A 21,427-nucleotide genomic window follows, 5' to 3' on the forward strand; every position below is an offset into this window, starting at 1 on the left:
TATGATCGTAGGGTTTCGACGCAACGCAACGGCGACGGCAGTGGTGTGCGGTTTTGTCATTCTAATGGAGGGCCGATGCATCAATTACAGAAACAACGCAGGCGCCGCGATTATACCGCTCGCAGCGATAAATTGGCCCGATCGCATTCGGCATTTCGGTCGCGCAGCCTGTAATTACGAGGCGGGAAAAATTATGCGCCCCCTCCCTCTCCCCGTCCCGCCCACCATCGCCGAAGCGCGCGATGATATAAACGATTTCATGCTCGCTAGATAGAGTTCGCTTTGCGCCAGATGACAGGGAGCGGGCAAAACGAATAAATATGTGCACGAGGAAAGTGACAATGAGTCGCGATGGAAGTGCGCTCACCGTGTTGTGGATGCGATAATGTAGAGTTGTGACTACGCACGAGTACGCAGCCGACGAGTACGCGAGGTATTATTTGCCAGCCGCAGAAGGTTCATCTTCTTTTTAAAGTGTTTATGTATTTCAACATATATTTCGGAATTCAGAAGAAAAAGGTTCGTTATCTAGTCATCTATGCTTTCATATAGTTTATTTATAGAACGTATAATTCCATTTAATCATTCATTACTACTTAATCAGTTTTCTTAAATGCAAGAGAAGATACTATATTAAAATAACTCTTAGTTCTAATCAATATTTTCAAATAAAAGAATGACAAGAAACATGCCAGGAATCTATGTAGTACAATCGATTATTTTGATTCAATTAAAAATTTTTCTAAGTATCTGACAAGGAGAGGGCCATGTGTGTGGGTTTTCGATTTTTCTAACTTTGTACGTACCTCCTTTGGTAAAAAATATTACATACTTGTGTTCCGAATATCGTTTTAGCTACGACTTTTTAAATTTCTTAAAAGATCTTATTCTTGATTGTGTATTTGCGACATGTTTCGAGCGACTAAATTATGCTTTTCTTGTACCGAAAATTAAAAAAATTAGTGATAGTACTTATTGGCCGTAAAATAGCAAAATACCTCTTTTTTATTTTTAAAAACAGACGTGTAACTAGCATACAGTAACAAGTATTTTCATCTATTCAAAATGATTTAAATATAAAAGTAAATTTTTGTATATTTTATATAATATAACGAAAGAAATGTTTGAAAGACAAATACTAAATGAACGGGGTATTGGCAGGTAACGCAGCGTGAGGTTTTACGTAAATTTTGTATTCAAAGTGGCCACTGTTGTGAATCGCTCGGCTATACTTGATGGATGATCGCAGAGAAATTCAATATCGCATTATCGTATCTTGTTTATTCCCCGTTTCGCACGAATTTAAACTTTTGATCGATAATGGAAACACGTACAATAAAAGCACGGAATTTTTTCCTGATTGAAAGATCGGTTGAGTCAATAAAAATCAAACTTGTAACAGTATATTACATTGGATCAAAAAAACTTTATTTCCCCTGTTTCTCTTTTTATGACAAGTAATATGTGCTTTAATTCTGTGGATTCAAACCACTTCAAAACAACTTACAAAGCTGGAAACTTTCATCCTTAATCAGATTTACCGAAAAAGCGAAGAGCTTAAAAGAAACGTCATTCCTTTGCTCACCAACCCACTATTCTACATTAAAAGAAACTTGGTATGGAATTCGTTTCACAGCGACCTACAAACTTTAGATATCAAATGTGATATTCACTGAACTTTTGATCTAAAGTTCGAAAAAGAAATTTCTTTTTCAAATAACATGATAGATCGATTTAAATAAGAAAAAATATATACCTATATCCCAATGAGTACTGAGTTTGAAAATATACAATCTCCAACTTGTTCGACATACGTTCTATTTGTTTTTTCTAACGTACAGTCTATTGACATCTCTAAAGGAAGCCACAAAAGAAGAAAAAATGTCACTTCAACCCTTTTTACAGTTTGCTTAAACACATGTGCACGTCTCACAAGGACACACTTACATTTCGAGATTCCAAGTGCACGCGCCAATTCGATTTGCTAGCTATTTGCCGACGAGAAGCTGAAACGTGCTAGGCAAATTCGCTCGCGAGTATATATGTATATATCGGCATTGCGTCTAGTGACATATTTCTGTGCGTATCCAATTTAACAAAAAAAAGTTTGTTTTAGGTCACGACGCGTAATGGATTTTTTGCGATGTTGTACATATCCCCTTCGGGCTTAAATTATTTATTTATATAAGCTCTAAACACCATTTGCGTTTCCTTATCTAAAATTTAAAGTTATAAAAATTGTTATGGCATGATCAGAGCTTCCGTGTACACCCTTTCAAGCTTCCATAATTTATAAAGCTCTGCTCATAAAATATCCATTATTGATCGAATAAGTCCTGAGATAATATTGACATTTTCCTTAAGCAATGAACTGCTAACAATATTATTATACTTGTCGAACTCTCATAAAACCGGAGCGAATAATATTCAGTTGACGTGGAAAGTTTATAAATGGTTTACACGTTATCTACCATTATCTCGAGAAACAGGAAAGTGAAAGAGAGCAGAGTATACAAAAGAATTCAAAACTCCTCTAAGCATTTTATAGATGTGTACTCAGAGTACACCAAGTTTTACCAGTGGTAGAGTTTAGCTATCTATCGACTGAGAGAGAGACAGACAGAGAGAGAGAGAGAGAGAGAGAGAGAGAGAGAGAGCTCATTTTGGATTCTGTTAGCGCACCAGCATGTCAAGATTTTAACTTGGCAAGTTTTGCATGTCTTTACCAAACTCGTCTTCTCTCTATCTACTGCTGCAGTGGGTACACAGTTGCCAAATCAAGTGAACTTACACATTCGAAAGCATATATACAAACTCTTATATTTCAATGTCTATTTCGAAAATTATTCGACTCCCTCTCTGTATTTTATATTGAACGTATATCTATTTCCCGTTATACTTCCATATATTTTATAGAATATTTAATGACAAACATCAAATCCATTATCAATTTAAACATTCAAACTGAAATTATGTTTGAAACACGAGCGGAATAATTTTAATAACCCGCAGTTATAAGCTCTAAACATGACTCTTATTTATCAAGTTACGGCGCTGACATAAACTCATCTTTTAATTGAATTTGAAAATGGTCAGATATGCTGTAAAAGTTTAATAATTTGATACAATCGTCTAACCAGAAATGTCAAGTTTCAATCAAATATGAAAATAAAAAATTATAATTCGTAACGTGTCTATTAGCATACCTCTTGTCCTCGGTCGTGTTGCTTGGAAGGGTGGGCTTCTAGGGCATGCGCGAAGGTCTTGGGGTGGTTCGCTCAAGGCCTACTCCGACGATAGCGTTGACAGATCACGCATCAGGCACTCCCTTCTTTTATAATCCCGCTCAGCTTGCTCTCATTCCCTGTTCTACGTGCGTCACTGCATGTCGCTCGGAGTATGCGACCTTGTTTATGCTTTTATCGCATTAGCATTAGCGCATTCGCGGTGAGATGCGATGCAAGTGTCAAAAGAATTGAAGTTATATGCACATGCTCGATAGAACGTGAAAAAAGTGCGTCATGCATGAACGGTCAGATTGAAATTTCTCATACGGAGTTTTCTAGACACCGACGCGTTTATTGAACAAATATAAGATTATAAAATGCTGTTTACTTTTTACTATTGCCGACTTGCAGCTCCCAATCAAGTTGTTCTTGTTCAGGAGCGCGTTTACAATGAACTTACTAATTAGCTTACGGATACCCTCCCGGCAGTTTGAGCAGCGCTTGGCTCCTCGTAGCTGCCACCGTGCAGTTGCGGAATTATCACCGCGAGTGATAATTGCGCATCTGTTGCAGGACAGTTCCGGCTGTCGCACGATGTCTCTCTCTCGCTAGCCCGACGTGGAGGTCTGCGAACTCGCCCCCCCCCCCCCACACTCACAGCACCAGCTGAAAAGTATACGCACACTTGCGCAGTCGTGCGTGCCCTCCTGATTCTCCGTGCGTTGCTGTGCACGTGTGCCACAACGTTCTCTCTAAACTCTACGTTCTTGCGCGAAGTGCAGGATTTCGTGTTGCCATTTACTACCTCGATAACTCAAAGAAATTCGCTACGATCAACAATGCGCTATCTACTTCGTTTTCACATTCCATGCACCTCGACGAATCCTTAAGAATAAAAGTCCAAAATATCATTAGTCATTGTTCGTCTAATATTCGTATCTCATTTGCAGCCAGTCGTCTTGCTATCTAAATTTCTGTGCTGCGCGCCAGAAGCTTCTCTCCCGCTCTCAAGCTCGCGCGGACGCGTAACTCGCAGCACTTACATGCCGAGGGCGAAGGAGTGCCTCTGTGTGTGCCCGGTAACACGAAGTCGTACCATTAATCGCATTAGTCGAGCACACCGACTAGATAGCGCTCGTAGCTTCTGGTGCTATAGCTTTCCCTACCTAGAATGAGAGGGAGAGAGAGAGAGAGAGAGAGAGAGAGAGAGAGAGGAAGAGAGAGAGGTGTATCCTCTTCTAAGGAAGTACCAAGTACGAGAGCAGTAGCAGTGAGAGCGCTCGTGCTGCTGCGAAAAGCTGCTCTTTTTTTTCCTTGAGGACTTCCGTCTATCGCTAATTGAGATGTTTCAACGATGAAGAATTTATCGTGATTGTGTTCGTAAATTGATTGACTATTTTTTAAAACGTAAACATTTTTCATCTTCTATAGTGATTAAAAAGTATCATCTTTGCTAGGACTTCCAAACTCCTCTCTTCTACTTATTCAAGGTATATCATGACGGAAAGTGCTCGTGAACAGTAGAATAGTTCGCAACTATTTTTTGTGGAATTTTTATATTACTGAGTACTGAATGAAGAAAAACTGACTTCTTTCGCTTGTAGCTTAAGGTAGAATCTAATTACGTACAGCAATTGTAAAAAGTGATGATGGACAATGATAATCGAGTACTATTATTTAATACCTTACAAAATCGAAAATAATATTTTCTAATATTATTATTCATCTGTATAGTTAGTTAAAACAGCAAGCATTAATTTCAGTTAGAAAAAGATATAAAATAGAAACTCTTGATTTTGACTATATTATATTACTCTTAGGAATTATTGTTCACTCTCACTACTAGCAAAAAAAATATTTCTGCGACTTTTCGGCCTCGCAAAAATTGATTTTTTATGAATTTCGCTATGTATCGCCTCCAAATTAGATGAATCAGCGCATTTATTTAAAAACATCAATAGCTTGGAAAACAACGTTTACGCTTGAATAAAGGTCTATTAATCAAATAACAATGCGCTTTTTGAATTTAACATAATTTATTAAAATCATTGTTTAAAAACATATTTACTTCATAAACATAAATCACATCATCAAACTAACTTCATCACTAAGGCTAAAGATTTAAGCATTTATACTTATACAAATCCGAAACTCAATGTATACAGCAGTATAGACAGAGAGAGACAGGAAGTTCACTTGTCAATCATCTTATAACAAACTTCAGCGTTAGTTCGATAGAACAAGCCGAAGATCAATGCTACACACCTGAAAGTCTTCGCGTTACTATAGTATGTAACAATACCACGCTGTATGGAACTTGCAGCTTTAAAGCTCTACCTTGGCACTTACCTCTCAATATATACACATACACTTCAAGTATCTGCATGCAGCACCAGCAGCAGCTTTAAAGTTTAGGAGGAGAGAAGGTGGCCCAGGATGCAAACACTTAGCGTTGTCTTACGACTGCCTCGCGGCACCAACTGACTTCACGATGCATGATCTATATGCAAATACGTAAATCGGACACCTGACCCGCGCACCGTAGTTTTTTTCTCTACGAGTTTCAAGAAGTTTCAAAGTTAAATTATTAGCTATATTTTTTGGAGGAAAAACTACGCCCGTTTATGAGTTGATTTTTGAAAGACTTAATTTTTAAATATGATATGTATGATGGTTTAAACATTCAAGAAAGTGAAGTTTTTCACAATTACTCCGATAGTTATACGACAATTAAGTCAATAATGATCGGGATCATTTATGGAGCATACTTCAACTGAGCCCCCCCCCCCCCCCCCCATTAAAACCGGTAAACCGGTTGAAGTGTCTTATGGTTTTCATTCTTCGACACAGTGGAAAATTACAAACATTAAAGTAAAAAGTCACGAACATTAAATTTGACTGCTTTTGCTCAAGATTTGAGCTAAAATCTACGAAATCCACCACAAAAATCTGATATTTTAGAGCATTTTATGCATAATATTAACTGTCTTGTCTTTTCTGAATGATTTTTATATTGTCAATAGTAGCGGCCAAAATTGTTATTTTTGAAGTGTAAAAAAAAATTCTTGATTATTACTATCTACATTACTTTTTAAAATAACGCTAATCCAAGCTTTAGCTGAAAAAAAAACTTCAATTATAGTGATTTTTACATTAATACTCCTACACATTATAGGTGATATGGCATCTGACACTTCTTGATAGTTATATATCACTGATTGATTGTCTTAATATTCCTTTCTTAGTTTAGAGAAAGTTAATAAAATTAGTGTCAAATTGCAAAATAGAAATACTCGATAGACACATCAATTGTTGTCAAAACGATCGCTAGTTTACACTTTTTTATACGGTGATATAATGTTTTTGTTCGAGTATCAGAAAAAAAATATCAGCCTACTGACAAAAAATGATACCATCAATCTGTCAGCACGCCCGATAAACCAAGAACTTCGGCTGTTCAGTCTTATCATCCCCACATCCCTAGAAATAAAAAATATTCGCTCGATAAAAATTATCGCTCGCGTGGCTCTCAAGGAAGAATTGCTTTTTAAAAAATAAATCCAGATTTATATATATCGTATATACAACTCGCCTCCCTCGCGAGCGCGGTTACAAAGTACTCGGGTATTCCACTCGTTCTGGCGCTGCAGCCAAAGAAGAGAAATCAGTACCGAATCCATTTTCCCAGCGCCGCGTTGCGATAAAATCCACGCGTGCACATATACTCGGGATATGGAGCCTTTTTTAGATAGCCCGTTTACTTCGTATTAGCGCTCTCCATCCCTCGAGTTTTTTCCTGGATGATATTTATCGAGCCTCCGCTACCACGTGATCGAAGTAAAAGAATTCACGCCAATGGCGTGTGGCGCAAGACAAATATCGTTTACACAGCGCTTTTTCTTACGTTCAACCTACAATTTTAGTTGAGCCGATTTTCTTTTATCCACTACGGTACTTCAAAAAATTTAATCTATCAGGAGAAATTTTCTAGCATCGAATTTCGTTTTACTTCGAATAAAAACGTAGTCGATTTTTATGCTTTAAAAGTAAGACATTTTGCATAGGTAATTTTTCGACTAAACATTTTTTATAAGCTTGATTATACATATAAACTATGGATGTTTCAAATGAAACTGATAAAAATGAAAAACATTAAATAAATTGTAGTTAGTGGTAAATTTTGATTATGAAAAGATTAAATCTCGAGCAAAATATCCCCACAAAATAAATCACGCCAGTACTTGCAACAAAATTATACCTTAATTATTGTTAATTTTGGTATCACACCAGTAATTGTAACTAAATTATGATAAAAGTTTTAAGTATTATTAAGCTGAAGATTTTATTAATGTCATGACTGACTATGTAATTGAAACTTACTACGATTATTTAAATGATGATCTCCTTGTATTAAATAAATGTAAAAATTCAATCGGATAATTTTCTAGATACAAACTAGAGAAATCCAATTGGCTAATTAAATGCACTCGAGGTCGATTGGTAAATGTAGAGAAGAAACTCATTACTAACAGTATACCCATATCGACGCATAAAATAGTAATCCGATTGAGAGGGTAAGGCTTCAACCAAAAATCCCAGCGAGCTACAAAACTCGAATGTAAAAGGGAAAGGAAAAAGTAAAACATCTCCCGCAGTATTTTGTCCAGGACTACGAAATAAATCCTTATCTCAACCCCTCTGCGCCGCACTTGTCGGCCTCTTCATCTACATACATCTGCTATCTCTCTCGACTGGCGAGCGTCGCAAGCGACAATCTTCCTCGGGCGCGCGCGCGCGCGCGCGCCGAATCTCCCTAAACCTCGGCCTATCGACTTTCCCGTAAAGTACCTAGGCTCTCCAGCAAAATGAGAAAAAGAAGAACGACTCGCATTTCTATAGGCGTTTCCCCTCCATTCACTCTCTCGCTCTCACTCCGTTATTTTGCATGAGTTCGCTCTCTCTCTCTCTCTCTCTCTCTCGCTCTTTCAAATACGGCAGCTCTCTTTTTCTCATTCACATCTTTTTTTTTCTTCCGACCCTCCATTCCTCGCTCATTGTCTCTTTTTTGCCTATTTTTTAAAACTCGGCCAGGAATGCCATTAAAATTTCGCGCGAGCTGCATCGATAATAGATTTCCAAGCACGCGCTTCGTGGAAAATTATTTTGTCGTGCGGGAAAATAAGGTATTTATTGGGTGGGAGAACAGAGAACGTCCATTATGGTCATTTTGAAAGGAGCTTATTATCGATTATATGCTCTGATTTTATGGGCAAATAATCTGGAAAATGACATCTTTCTGTTTTTTTTTTCGCATAACGTGTTGCAATAAATAAAGGAGTTTTGTGTAAATATTTTGTAGCCCATATGTTTGTATAAAGGTTTTATTCAAAAGCTAGGTAAATTCGTAATTTCTTGTTACCTACCCGCGGTACAGGTAGGGAAATTTTAAATGCATCATAAGGAATATAAGATCCCATGTATACGACTTATATCCCCTTTCACGTAAGTTTATAAAGAGCTCGAATCATATTTACGATATCATTCGAAAGTTCTCGTGGAAATATTTTTAATTTCTGCATTAACCTTATTCCATTGAAACATATATTCTCGTCTCCTTTGAGTTTCTTTTCCCCTCGCATCATTTGATCTATATAAATTATTGGAATTTTGAGGACCTTGCGACCTGTGAATTATGAGAAAATAAAACAAGTGAGAGTGAGACTCTCTGGGCTGCTGCTTTTTTTCCTTTGACCGAATATTCCTCTTTTTTTATGACGAACGACCACCGATTACGTCAAAGGCGATTTATCGACTGTGGCTCGAGAGCGCGAAGATGGGTTTTATAACGAAGTAGCGTCGAAAAAATGTTACAATTGCTCTCTCAAAAAGCGCACATATGATATTTCAACCAAATAAAATGCTCCTATGCTTTTTTACGCGATTAACTCGATGTTTACATTTCACGGTTGCCTCGTTAAAGTCTTTTTTCTTCTGTTTATGATTCCCTGATTCTCGCTTGGAATTGCGCGGTAAAAATTATTTTTCTGATGAATGTGACTCTTGATTGTAAGCCCATCGTTATACCTTTGAATAGAGTTATCATGTATACAAATTAGGATAGAAATTACGTCAGATATTCATTCAATAAGTATTACAATCGATGAACCATTTTTAGATAGAAAAAAGTACATAAGATTAATTCGTTAGAAATAAGCATAACTTAACAAAAAGTAGAGGGAGACGAGGCAGTTTCTACGTGAGTATAAAATTGTTATTTACTTCAATGAAAAAAGTTAATTTTTCAATATAACACTAATGTATTGGATCGCAATCTACGAATGATACAATATGTATGTACGTCGTTAAGATTTATTCATTTTTTTTGCATTTATTACATTGCAAATTAATGATTCGTTATATCGTCCTCATCTTTGTTTAATACGTCAAAGAGGTATTCATGAAAAACGTAATAAAAGAATATATATATCATCTACTTAGCAGTTAGTTAATATCGGAAAAAAATGATATGCAAAAACATATCAATTTACATCAATGAAAACTATATGCTTAATTTTTAGTTTTCCAGCTTTTTAAAAACATCAATATTGGCCGTTGCAACGCAAAATAACAAAGACTACAACATGGATCTAGACCAAAATTATTTAATCGAAATTATGAACAATCTCAGCCTACAGCTATGATAACAATAAATTTTTACCGCGTTTCTTTCGCACGTAATCACATATAGGAGGAAAGATCGAATCGATTTTGGTGGACAGATCATTTGTGTTATTTTGATCGTCGTCGGTGGGGACTACTCATAACTGGGACTGTCGTTTTAATTGAAATATATATTGGTGCGACGCCAAGTTCGCCTATCACATCGAGGCAATTTCGCGTAGTGCTTGCCTGCAACTGCTATCGATTCCATGTTCCACCGGTTTGTTTATATATTCGAAGCGCCAGTATTTGTGACTCCAGAGAAATTAGTGAGCTTTTTAATTATTTGAATATCCGTGCAGCGGCGCTAGGTTAAGTTTTGCATTTGAGATTGATTTGTGGTCAATCGCTAGATTTGAAATATTGCACGTTAAAGTCAAGTGTTTTTCTGAGACGGTCGTTGATTGCAGACTTGAAGTCTGAAGCTCCAAAAGGCTGTAGTAGAAGTGAGGGTTCAGCAGTATAGAAGTCAGCTGTTTGATCGAAATTTTCAGTCAGCATCAATTGGAAAGTCAAAACATCTGGACACATTCGCTCTACGACTGCAGAATTGCTTTTCGCCATTCTGTACAAAAAGATATTGTGGCATAAGAAAAATATAGTTGATGAATAAGATTTAACATAATTAACCTTGTTTGAAAAACTAAAAAAATCTGACGAGTCAAACGGTTCATCGCGCCAGGCAAAAGCGCCATTCAATAAAGCTGTGTAACAGGGTCGAGCTCGCGAAGTTTAATTTCGAAAGAATCCATCAAGTGAACCCGGGGCTTTTAACTTCAGCTTGGCGTCGACGGTAGCGGCAGTCAAACATCCAAGATGCAATAAACGCGCATTTCACTCTTCTCGCGCGGCGCGGACAATTTAACGCACTAGAGACGCGAGTAAAATCTTCGAAATTGTTGCAACGTCCGCACGACCTTAAAACAAAGTTCTTCGCGCCTTTCTCCGCTGCGTTCGTAACTTGACATTTTGCCCGCGATGAAAAACTTTCTCAATCTCGCTCGCGCACTACTCGCGCGCGCGCGTTCTCTTTTTCCCATGCGTTTTTACAAGCATAAGGATAGAGGTAGCTAGCGCGCAAGCGCGTTTATTGTGCAAGAAAGACGCGGCAATAATCCGCGAGATGCTGCGCGCATACAAGAGAGGGAGAGAGAGAGAGAGAGAGAGAGAAAGCTGTTGTGCATTGTACTTTCCTCGTCTTTTATCTCTTCTTTTCTGCCTACACTTTTTCCTCTGTTTTTGTCTTGCTTGGCTCCATTCGCACTTGTTCGGCTATATGCTTGCTTTCATGCATCATGTGCGCGTGCGTATACTCGAAATGAATGCCCGTTTTACTTTGTATCCAATCGTGCATTTCCAGACGTACATTGGTTGCCGAGTGAAGAAAAAAAAGTCTTTTTACGTTATACATCGGCATAACGCTTATCTAAAGGTATTATTATGTTAAAGTTACCTGGCAAAATGAAATGATGCCAAGTTATGAAACCAAAGCTTGAACCCAAAGGTCTTTGCATCTGCAGAATAAATAAAGGAAGAGGTCAGCTCTCCGCATCGCTTTCCTTTTATTTTGGAAGAAAGGAGGCTGAGTAAACTTACATACGATATTTGTTTGGGATGACACAAGTAAAAAAAGAACGAACGAACGGTATTACAATTGTTCGGCGAAGCGAGTATACGTGCCAACTTTATTTGCCTAGCGATTTTACGGCCAGAAAAATTGACGATTTTTCCCTTTGACTGCAGCATTATTTTATGTGCCTTCGATGAAAAAAAAATTCGCGTAAAACAGTGATAAAATTTATCTGTTCTTTTATTTTTCGTTTGCCCCATCGCTCTACGCGTTATATACTGATAATACGTTAGATGTTGATTAATTTCATATAAGGAAATTTTGCAAATCATCAAAACCTACTAGTTAATATATTATGTGTATTGAAAGAAAAACCTTTCAACGTTGCAAAGTATTTCAATTTTAGTCACATTTTCCGTTGGTTGCAAGAAAATACTTTGTCATAGTTAAAATGTTACAAATTGAGTTTTTTGCTGAAGTACACTTACTGCGTGTGCTGTCAAAGTCATTCGTTTTCACGCGTGAGCGAATGATGGTTTTTTTCTCGTCAGATGAAAAAATATTCATTTTAAAAGCTCTTTGACGTGTAGTAAATATATATACCTATATTGTTTTAACAGCATCTGTCATATCTCGTAACGCTTTTTATTTTTTTATATTTTTACTTTTTTATATTTTTGTGTATGAAAAAAATACTAAAGATAAAATGTCAAGCTTCTAGAGCGATAAAACATTTTTGAATAAATCCCAACGGCAGAAGAAACCTGAAAAAAGTAACGCGAAAAAGTTTTTAATGCTTCATTTTTCATTTAGAATTAATTACCGTTTTAGAAATATATGTCGCTCGTTCGTAAGCTCTCCGAGTAAGTAATTAGCAGCAAATATGATCAAGTTTAATTACGGAAACACTAACCTGTAGTTGAGTGAACGCGACAGTAAATCAACGCGACAGACACATCAAAGAGTATTTCTATCGTGACGGGAGCAAGTCTCTCTCTTTCATCGTTGCTTACCACCAATTCAAAAGGAAAAATCTCTGGAATCGTTCAAGTATCGTAAATGTTTACAGAACAACTCAACTTCTTCTTGATTTTATGGCTTTGCCTTGTTACTTAAAAGCAATTGTAAATTAAGCTGGTTTTGACCAGGATTCGTATACGTTATTTCATAGATAGCAGCTTTGTGTAGAATTTCACTCACATTGTATTTATTTTTTATTTAATTTTTCTCTTCTTTACTTCCGCAAATTGAAAAAAAGTAAGAAAAAAGGAAAAGTGAAAAGGATAGGAAAAATTCTCAGAAAAGAGAAGTAAAAAATTTAATAATTGAAGATAAAAGGAAAATATTAAATTGCCGAAATAAATAATAGAAATGATTGAATATAATGAATATGTACTTAAATCTGTAAATTTCCCCCTATGAAAAAATTACTTATTAAATGAGAAAACTCACTGATAGGATATTTCAAAATATGTACACTGTCATAAGGAAAAGAGCACTTGAAGTTTTTGACACACTTAAGTAAGACTAATCCTTGAAATTCAAATTTAGGATAAAACGATAAAACATGATTAATGTCTTCTATAACGTTATTACAAGTAGAGCAATATTCGCTATTTGTTAAATTTTTACCTAATAAACTATATTCTAAATTATAGTGGTTGGATTTTAATCTATTAATTGAGGATATATAAAATCTGGAGAGACCCCAATTGTTCTATAAAAGGTTTAATACTGTAGCAGTAAAAGTTCTTGAAACCAATCAATTAGTGTCAGATTAAAATTTCTTTAAAAATAATTTATTGTAGCAAACTTCTAAAACGTATGCATAAAAGTCAGAAAATGAAATTGGTAACTCGAATAAAGTACAATTTCTCCTAGCTTCATTGGTTAGAAAATCGACATTTTCATTATCTTGGATTCCTAAATAAGATGGAACCCATATAATTTTTATTGATAAATGTAAGATGTGTTTGAAGTAATAATTTTCTTAATATCAAGTATTAGACGTGATATGCCTCTACTAAAGGGATTGAAATTTACAGCCGTGAGAATACTCTTGGAATCGGAAAAAAATGTAGGCTCCGAAACCGTTGATACCTACTATGAATTTGTTGACTTCTTTCAAATCTATTACTTCAACTATGAAAATCGAACTATACTTCGTAATTTTCTTTTTTATAATAAAATTATATTCCCAGCTGAGGAAATAAACAGCATAATCAATATACCCATCATCAATTTCTTTGGAGTTTTGTAAAAAAACTAAAATTATTATTATTAAAATCTTTTTTAAACATTAAAAATTGTATTAAGAGAATCAGATTTTTTAATTTTGTTACCAGATTCCATTCTAACACAGGATAAAATTAAATTCGCTTAATGTTATATCCATAAGGTAAAGGGATAGCTAAATTGTATATTAAATTTTTTTCATTTTGAAATTTCAAAACAGTTTTCAATAACATACATTTTGTACTCAGACTGTGTTTGTCTGATTCTACGTCCTGTCATTTAAAGCATTGAGAATTTCGTAAGTACGGTGATCCATAGCCTAAATTAAAAGTCCTCATTTCCGAAGGAAAGATGCATATACGAATAGATACTCTATACCCCATGGCAAGTCTTAAGACCTCGTATTGAACTTGGTTAAAACATAATTTTATCTTTTCATTGAAAACATTATAAATATAAAAGCAGCATAATTAATGATGTCTCTGATCATTACTTTACAAACATCTTGTAAAGACTTAAATGTTCACTCCGTCATACGGATCTGAGATTTTTAATAATACTTAACACTTAATCGCACCCATCAGTTAAATAATTAATATGTATGTATCAATAAGTAACTGTCTCTGATGGTAAGATTTCAATGTGATAGATTTTAATTTTATAATTCAAAATATTAATAATTTTATTTATATAGAGAATAATAAATTGAGTTTCTTCAGTACAACTTAGCTGATCCAAACAATCAATTCCGAGAAATTAGAGGACTTCCTTTAACTTATAACATCTCTCCCAAAGAAAAAGAAAACATGCAATCAAAAAGAAAAAACAATACCTTACCTATAGGAATCTTCTCGATTTTGTCAGCAGCAGCAGGCTTGGCGGCAACAGCCACACCGACCACCAAAATCAGCAACAACCTGAGCAGCATTATAATTTATATTGCAGCACAGAATAAAAAATATTGATATTGTCGATGTTAACAACAAAAAACTTCTTCTGGCACTGTCAACGAAAAAAATTTGAAAGTTTCATCACCGGTGAGAAAATAAAAAATGTATATCCGTATGTATTCGAATGATCACGGCAAAATTTCGATCGCAGCAGAAGCAGCAGTGCAACGATAACGAAAGCCCGACATAGCGCGCGCGCCGGGGCTCTGGCACAAACTGGCGCGCCAGCATCCAACGAACCCCGGACGCTAGGCAGTACCCGCCACATCTCTCATCCCCTCCTTCGGCTCTTCTCTCTCGACCTTTGTACGCCCTAACGCGCGCAAGCGTTACACTCCCTCGCTGCTGGTGCTGCTACTGCTGCTGCTGCTGCTACTGCAACAGAGACGAGAGTAGAGGTAAAAAAGCTCTTCTTCCTTTTTTTTCCTTCTTTTGCTTTTTGCCTCAAATGTGCACGCGCTGTAGTGATGAGTATCTGACACTGGACGCTGTTGCTTTTTCAAGTGCACCTTTGAGGATGCGAACTGTCGTTGTGTCAAGTTCCCTACACTTCGGTTTCTTTACGTTGACTTAAGCTGCGTGTTTTATACGATAATTCTGCAATTCCGAATTTAGTGGAAGCTCAAAATGTTTATTTTTCCAAGTGAACAGTCTGTCTATGTCTTTTCAAAATATTGATATTATAACGCGAACAAAAATTATTATGTGCCGTTGTTTGCTTTGCTATCAGAATACTAATTAAAAAGGAAACTTGGAATATATTTTTATCTCAAGAATTACTTGCCATGTAGTGCATTCATTTGATCTCATCTACGTAGTCACGTTCTTTTACGGTACAGTTATCTTCAGCCATTTCAGTAAATAGAATTATTTTTTCCCTCTGTTTATTTTCCATTGCACGAATTCAATTTTATTTTTATTCGCAAAACAGGTAAGTGAAATAGACGATACAATGGGAAAATTGTATTTATAACGTTTTATCGAAATTTAGCCATTTTGAAATACAAAATAAACGGCGCAACCGTACTGGATCGATATAAAAGAAAGATAGTTGAAAAAAAAGGAGAGCCTCATAATTAACAGAAAACTTGAGAAATTCAAAAGGCACAGAGCAGCGCGCGCGAGTCACAAGAGAAGTTTTCACTTGGAGAAAATTAATGCCGAGTAGCGGTGTGCGCAGCTAACTTAATCGATGCTCGCGCAAGCTCAAGAACCGCAAGTTAACTTTCAAATTACCCACCGCGAATTAAAGATAGAAAATTTTTGCTACCTAGCCGAGGAAAGAAAAAAAGAAATGTTCAGTCTGGAAAAAAAAAACTAAAGAGAAAAACGACGGCAAAGTATAAGAAGGCTTGCTTCCCGCCCCCTATGCACCGCGTAATTTCCCGTATAACTTCGTATGACTGTGGCTTTTACCTCTCCCCCGTCTATTCGTACTTTCGTAATTTTCCGCGAGTTAACATCCGCCAAAACGTCGACAACGAATCAAAGTCGCCGGGGACGCGAGCGAACGCACAAAGTTACGCCGAGACACGTCGGAAGATAAATGAGAGAGAAAGCGCGACGATGGAAGAAAACCCCTGCCGCGAGTCGAAACGACAGCTGAGTGACATTAAAATAATAGGAAGACAATATTTTCGCTTGCTTGATCGATTATATTCTATATAACATAATTACGTACACATTGTGAATATTTTTTACTTGTTCTTTTACGTTATTACTTTATTAACAAATCTAATTGCTAGTGCGAGAAATTCATTTTTTTATAAAACTTTCATCGTAACTGTTTTGATCAATTTATAATAATTAAGTTCATTCGAATCAATCATTGTTCAAACCAAATTATAATAAAGTTTACTTATTGAATAGTTAATTAACAGTCGATTTTTGTCGTTGTTCATGAAATCAATAATTTTTATCAAAAGCAATCAATACATTAGTACATACTTACATATGAGTATTCACAGAGTCCACGTAGATTTATTTACGAGCATATGCGATTGTTCCGTATAAACTTGTGTTTATGACTTTAATCATAAAATGGGCTTTCATTATAAATAATTAATCTTTGCAGGAATTTCTATTCAACGAATTCAAGATGTATTGATCCATTGCTCACACATTTTTACATTTAATGACTACTTTTCAAAGTGATGTTTGATAATAGTGACTGCGACTTGTCAAGCATCAAAATCATTTCTTATACTTATATTTGATTATTTCTGAATAGTTGTAGAGCAATTAGAAATGACCAGAATGAAAACTATCATTTTAGTCTGGTCATCAAACCTTCGTTGCTGTTGAAGGCATAATTATGATATATTTTGTTCTATTCATTTGAAACTATCGTATACTAATTCTAAAATATTGAACAAATTAATACATAATCGTATTACATATTCAAGTACGTACTCAATCAACAGACGAATCTTAAAATGGTGACGTAAAAAAACTAATTCCAATGAGCGATCAAAAGAACAAAACAGAACGAATAATAAAACGTCCTTGGCTTATAATAATAATTCCCAGAACTCTTAGCCGTTTGCAGGCAACAGTGCTTGCGGGCAAAGACTTGACTACTTTATATATACATACACATATATATACATATACTGTGCAGCAAGGAGTAGAGTACTTAAGAAAACTTGTTAATCCGAGTCGCCCTATATCCCAGTGTCGTCGTCGTCGGAGCGGCGTGACTCTTAGGTCGTACAAGCACTGTCATATCCGCGCCGACGCTGCTGCTGCTGCTTACACCTCAACTTTCGGTCGACTTTGCATAATATAAATTATGCAAATCCCGATTGAAAGTTTAAACGCGCTCGCAGCAACGACAGAGAGAGAGAGAGAGAGAGGGGGGAGGGGAGGAGAAAGATGAAACGTCGTCGGGAAAGGAGCGACGGTAATGAGGAGGTGGCAAACGGCTCGACAGCCGACGAGTTGGTTGATGATGGGGTTTCATTCCAATTACGAGTGAGATCAATATGTAAACATTTTTTTTCTTGGAGAACGCTTGCGCTTTTGATGTTGTGTGATATGTGGCACTTGAATTAGTCAGTTAACAGTTGACTAAACTTGGATATGGAATAACATACGTAAAATGTCAAATTGAATTAATAAATTTAATGATGGAGCTTATGAGTTGGATAAAACGTGGTACGTATACGTTTAGCAAGAAGAGAAAAATGATACGATAAATGTTTTTCATAAGGAAAACTTTCTTAGACTTACCATCTCAGTCGGTTTTTTGTTTTTCAAACTTTAATATCACTTTAATATCGAATATAGAAGCTTTTTACTCAATATATACATTTAAAAGCTTATATATATATATATATATATATATATATATATATAAGCTTTGAAATTTATATATTTTAAATGTATATATTGAGTGTGTGTATACACACACACACACACACACACACCATCCTATTCAAATAGTTAATGGCAGTATCAGAAAATAGGATGCAAGCAAAACAGTCATGTAAATTCAGAGGAAGTCGCGTCAAAGTTGCAGGAAGAAAAAGTGCACGAGAAAGGCTGTATGCAAATGAAGAGTGCACGAAGGGAGGAAAGAGTTGACGATTTTCTGGCCTTTTAAACTCATGCTTTGCCACTTTTATATCGCTTTGTGTTGTGTGAGATAGGGGGAGAGAGGGGGAGCACGACATTGGAAGGAAGTCGAGAAAGAAACCGGAGAAACTGCGACGCCTGTAAACATCAGAGATCCCCACGAAAACGCGAAAAAACCTCTGGTAATTTCCTCTATCTTCGCTGCTTTTCTTTTGCGGGAGAAAAAGAGAGAGAGAGAGAGAGAGAGAGAGAGAGAGAGAGAGAAAGAGAGAGAGCGAAAACAAAACGCTTAGACATTTTAACTGCGATTCTTTTGGCAAGTAAAAGCAAAAAAAGTTGCTGTCAATGGTTTGATCTTTTTCTCATAGTTTATGAAACTTTCAGTCACTTACAGTTAATGAAACTTTCATCGCACTGACGGAATAAAATATTACATTCATAATCTGTTGAATGAACACTTAAATACGTAATGATTTGAGACTAAATATTTGAATAATTCTAATATTAATTTAAATAGTTTAATGCCTCTCGAGACAAAAGGAACTATATATCACTACTATATTTTTTGAAATAACATTCAATTATAAATGCACATACTTCAAACTCAAGTTATTTCAAACACAAACTTTTGATTTTCATGAAAGGACTAATTTTTCGATAAAGGTAGAGAATCAGCTGATGACAATTACCTTTTATTGCATATCTAGTATCATAATCAGTTTATACCTCTTTTGTGACAGAATAGAAAAGAATTGTAAATTATATTTAATTAATTAATCATTTATATTTTATTTCAGTTTTATATTAATAAAATAATGTTTTAATGTTTTAAAATGTAATCATCAATGTAAAATCTACACAATTTGTTTTTTAATTTTCCTATTTTTACAGATGGCGCTAAGGTGCGCAGAGTCCTGCGCACGGTGGAGGGTTCTGCGCACAGCGCAAGTCGGAACAGCGTCACAACGTCGCAGTCAGCGGCCGGTGGCAATCAGCAGATCATAATGCCAAAAACCAGAACGAGAACTGTTGCTCATTGCTCAGTATTCAGTTGGACAATTACTGTCTGGCGTAGTGCGGATTTGATATTGTTCAGTTGTTGATAGCCACTATAGTCACAAATTTTATTTAATAAATAACAGTAATCATGGATCCATCTTTGCTCAGAGAACATGAAGCTTTCAAGAAAAGAGCAGCTGCAACTCCAACGTGAGTTTTCCTCAAAAGCCACTAATACAATATTTAACCTAAAGACCTACCTTCAAGTAATTTTATTGTTTAAGAATAGTAATATTCAATGTCTATTAAAAATTAAACGTCATAAGAAATTTACCCTTTTTTATCTTAATTTTATAATTATATTTAGAATAATAATTAAAATTTTATTTAGCTGAATTATACAAATAATATATTTATATTTGTACATTTAGTTCCTATATGAATTCCAAATACCATAATACCATTTATGATATTAATTGAAATAATAGGAATAGTTTTTTTGTATGTATATTTTATTAAAAATGTAAAAGCCAAACTCCTTCATACTTCAATTTTAATTAATAATAAATTTAAAAAAGTGTTGATTGTGTGAAATGAGATGTTTTAAAAGTGTTTACATTTCTCATTATTGTTTTTGTATGTAGTATCGAAAAAAAGAAAAGAGATCCTGAGAAGGAAGTTGTACGAGATGAACCACCAAAAAAGAAACCGAAACCGCCACCAGTATCATCAGGGCCAAAGATGGAAATCCCCAATTACAAAACTATATCTGGTAGCTCAAATGTCAGATTTGGTATTTTAACAAAAATTGTACAACACATGAAAGCAAGACATCAAGATGGAGACGACCATCCACTAACACTTGATGAAATCCTTGACGAAACGAATCAACTTGACATTGGTTCAAGAGTAAGTAAAATCATATATACATAGATAATAATCACTTAAGGAATTCCAAATATAAATATTTGTTTCAGAATAAACAATGGCTGTTAGTTGAAGCTTTACCTCAAAATCCAAAAATAGAAGTAACCGTGGAAGGAAAATATATTTTTAAAGCACAGTATAAAATAAAAGACAAAAAATCACTTCTTAGGTTATTAAAACAACATGATTTGAAAGGTTTGGGAGGAATTATGTTGGAAGATATTCAAGAAAGTCTTCCTCATTCTGAAAGGCATTTGAAGGTTCGCTTATTAATACTTATTATTTTGTGAATGCATATCGTGTTTGGAATGAAAAGTCTATATTATAGAACAATTTTTATCTATATTATAGAACATTTTTAATATCACTCCATAAGTTTTAAATATTTTATAAGAGTTAATAATTGAAATTATATTTTTAGAATCTTCAAAATGAAATACTCTACATAACAAGGGCACAAGACAAAAAAAAAATTGTTTTCTATAACGATAAAACTGCTCAAATTCCGATAGATGAAGAATTTCAGAAGTTTTGGAGAGCAGTTGCTGTAGATGCGATGGATGATGCTAAAATTGATGAATACTTAGAAAAACAAGGAATCAGATCAATGCAGGATCATGGTGTTAAAAAGCTAGCACCAATCAAGAGGAAGAAGCCTAATCATAAAAAGAAACAGTTTAAGAAGCCAAGGGACAATGAACATTTGGCTGATGTGTTAGAGAACTATGATGATAATAAGTGAATTTTTTTATTATATACAAAATATAAGTGTTTTATAATTCAATAGAATAAAAAGTGAGAACAATTATACTTTCGGATTTCTATCAAGACAATCATGAGTGCATAGTGTATCAATTGAGTTGTAAAAAATATGCATATAAAGTACAGAATCATGAATGACAAGATTAATATTATCAGATATGCTCAGAAGTATTGACTATGCATTGATTATACTTCTTTTTCTGAAGGGTTGTACACTAATAACTACATGTAATCATTTTTTTGTAAATGTTTTGCGACAACCTACGATATTGTAAATTTTTTGATGATTCAATTACACATTATAGTTTGAAACATTTAATTGAAGATTTTTCAGATGAATGTTAATTTATAAAGTATCGTGTAAATATCGTACAAATAGATTTCAAATAAAACCTATTTTTGTTTTTATACAAAGCAAAATATATTTTTATCATTGAAATAAAATCTTATATAGACAAGTA

The 21,427-nt window shown here is 35.0% G+C and overlaps 1 protein-coding gene across 1 annotated transcript; it reads left to right on the forward strand.

The window, feature by feature from the left end:
- Positions 1-438: 438 nt before the first annotated feature.
- On the forward strand, positions 439-21,376 carry LOC131665531 (transcription initiation factor IIE subunit beta). Its single transcript, XM_058937454.1, has 5 exons — positions 439-519; positions 19,170-19,487; positions 19,922-20,186; positions 20,255-20,464; positions 20,626-21,376. Exons 2-5 carry the CDS (start codon positions 19,426-19,428, stop codon positions 20,944-20,946), a joined length of 858 nt encoding a protein of 285 aa, XP_058793437.1. The 5' UTR covers positions 439-519; positions 19,170-19,425; the 3' UTR covers positions 20,947-21,376.
- The last annotated feature ends 51 nt before the right edge of the window (positions 21,377-21,427 follow it).

The sequence above is a fragment of the Phymastichus coffea genome, unplaced genomic scaffold (genome assembly GCF_024137745.1).
Source record: "Phymastichus coffea isolate CEN01 unplaced genomic scaffold, Cenicafe_Pcof_1.1 PCOF00052, whole genome shotgun sequence".
Taxonomy (NCBI): Eukaryota; Metazoa; Arthropoda; class Insecta; order Hymenoptera; family Eulophidae; genus Phymastichus; species Phymastichus coffea.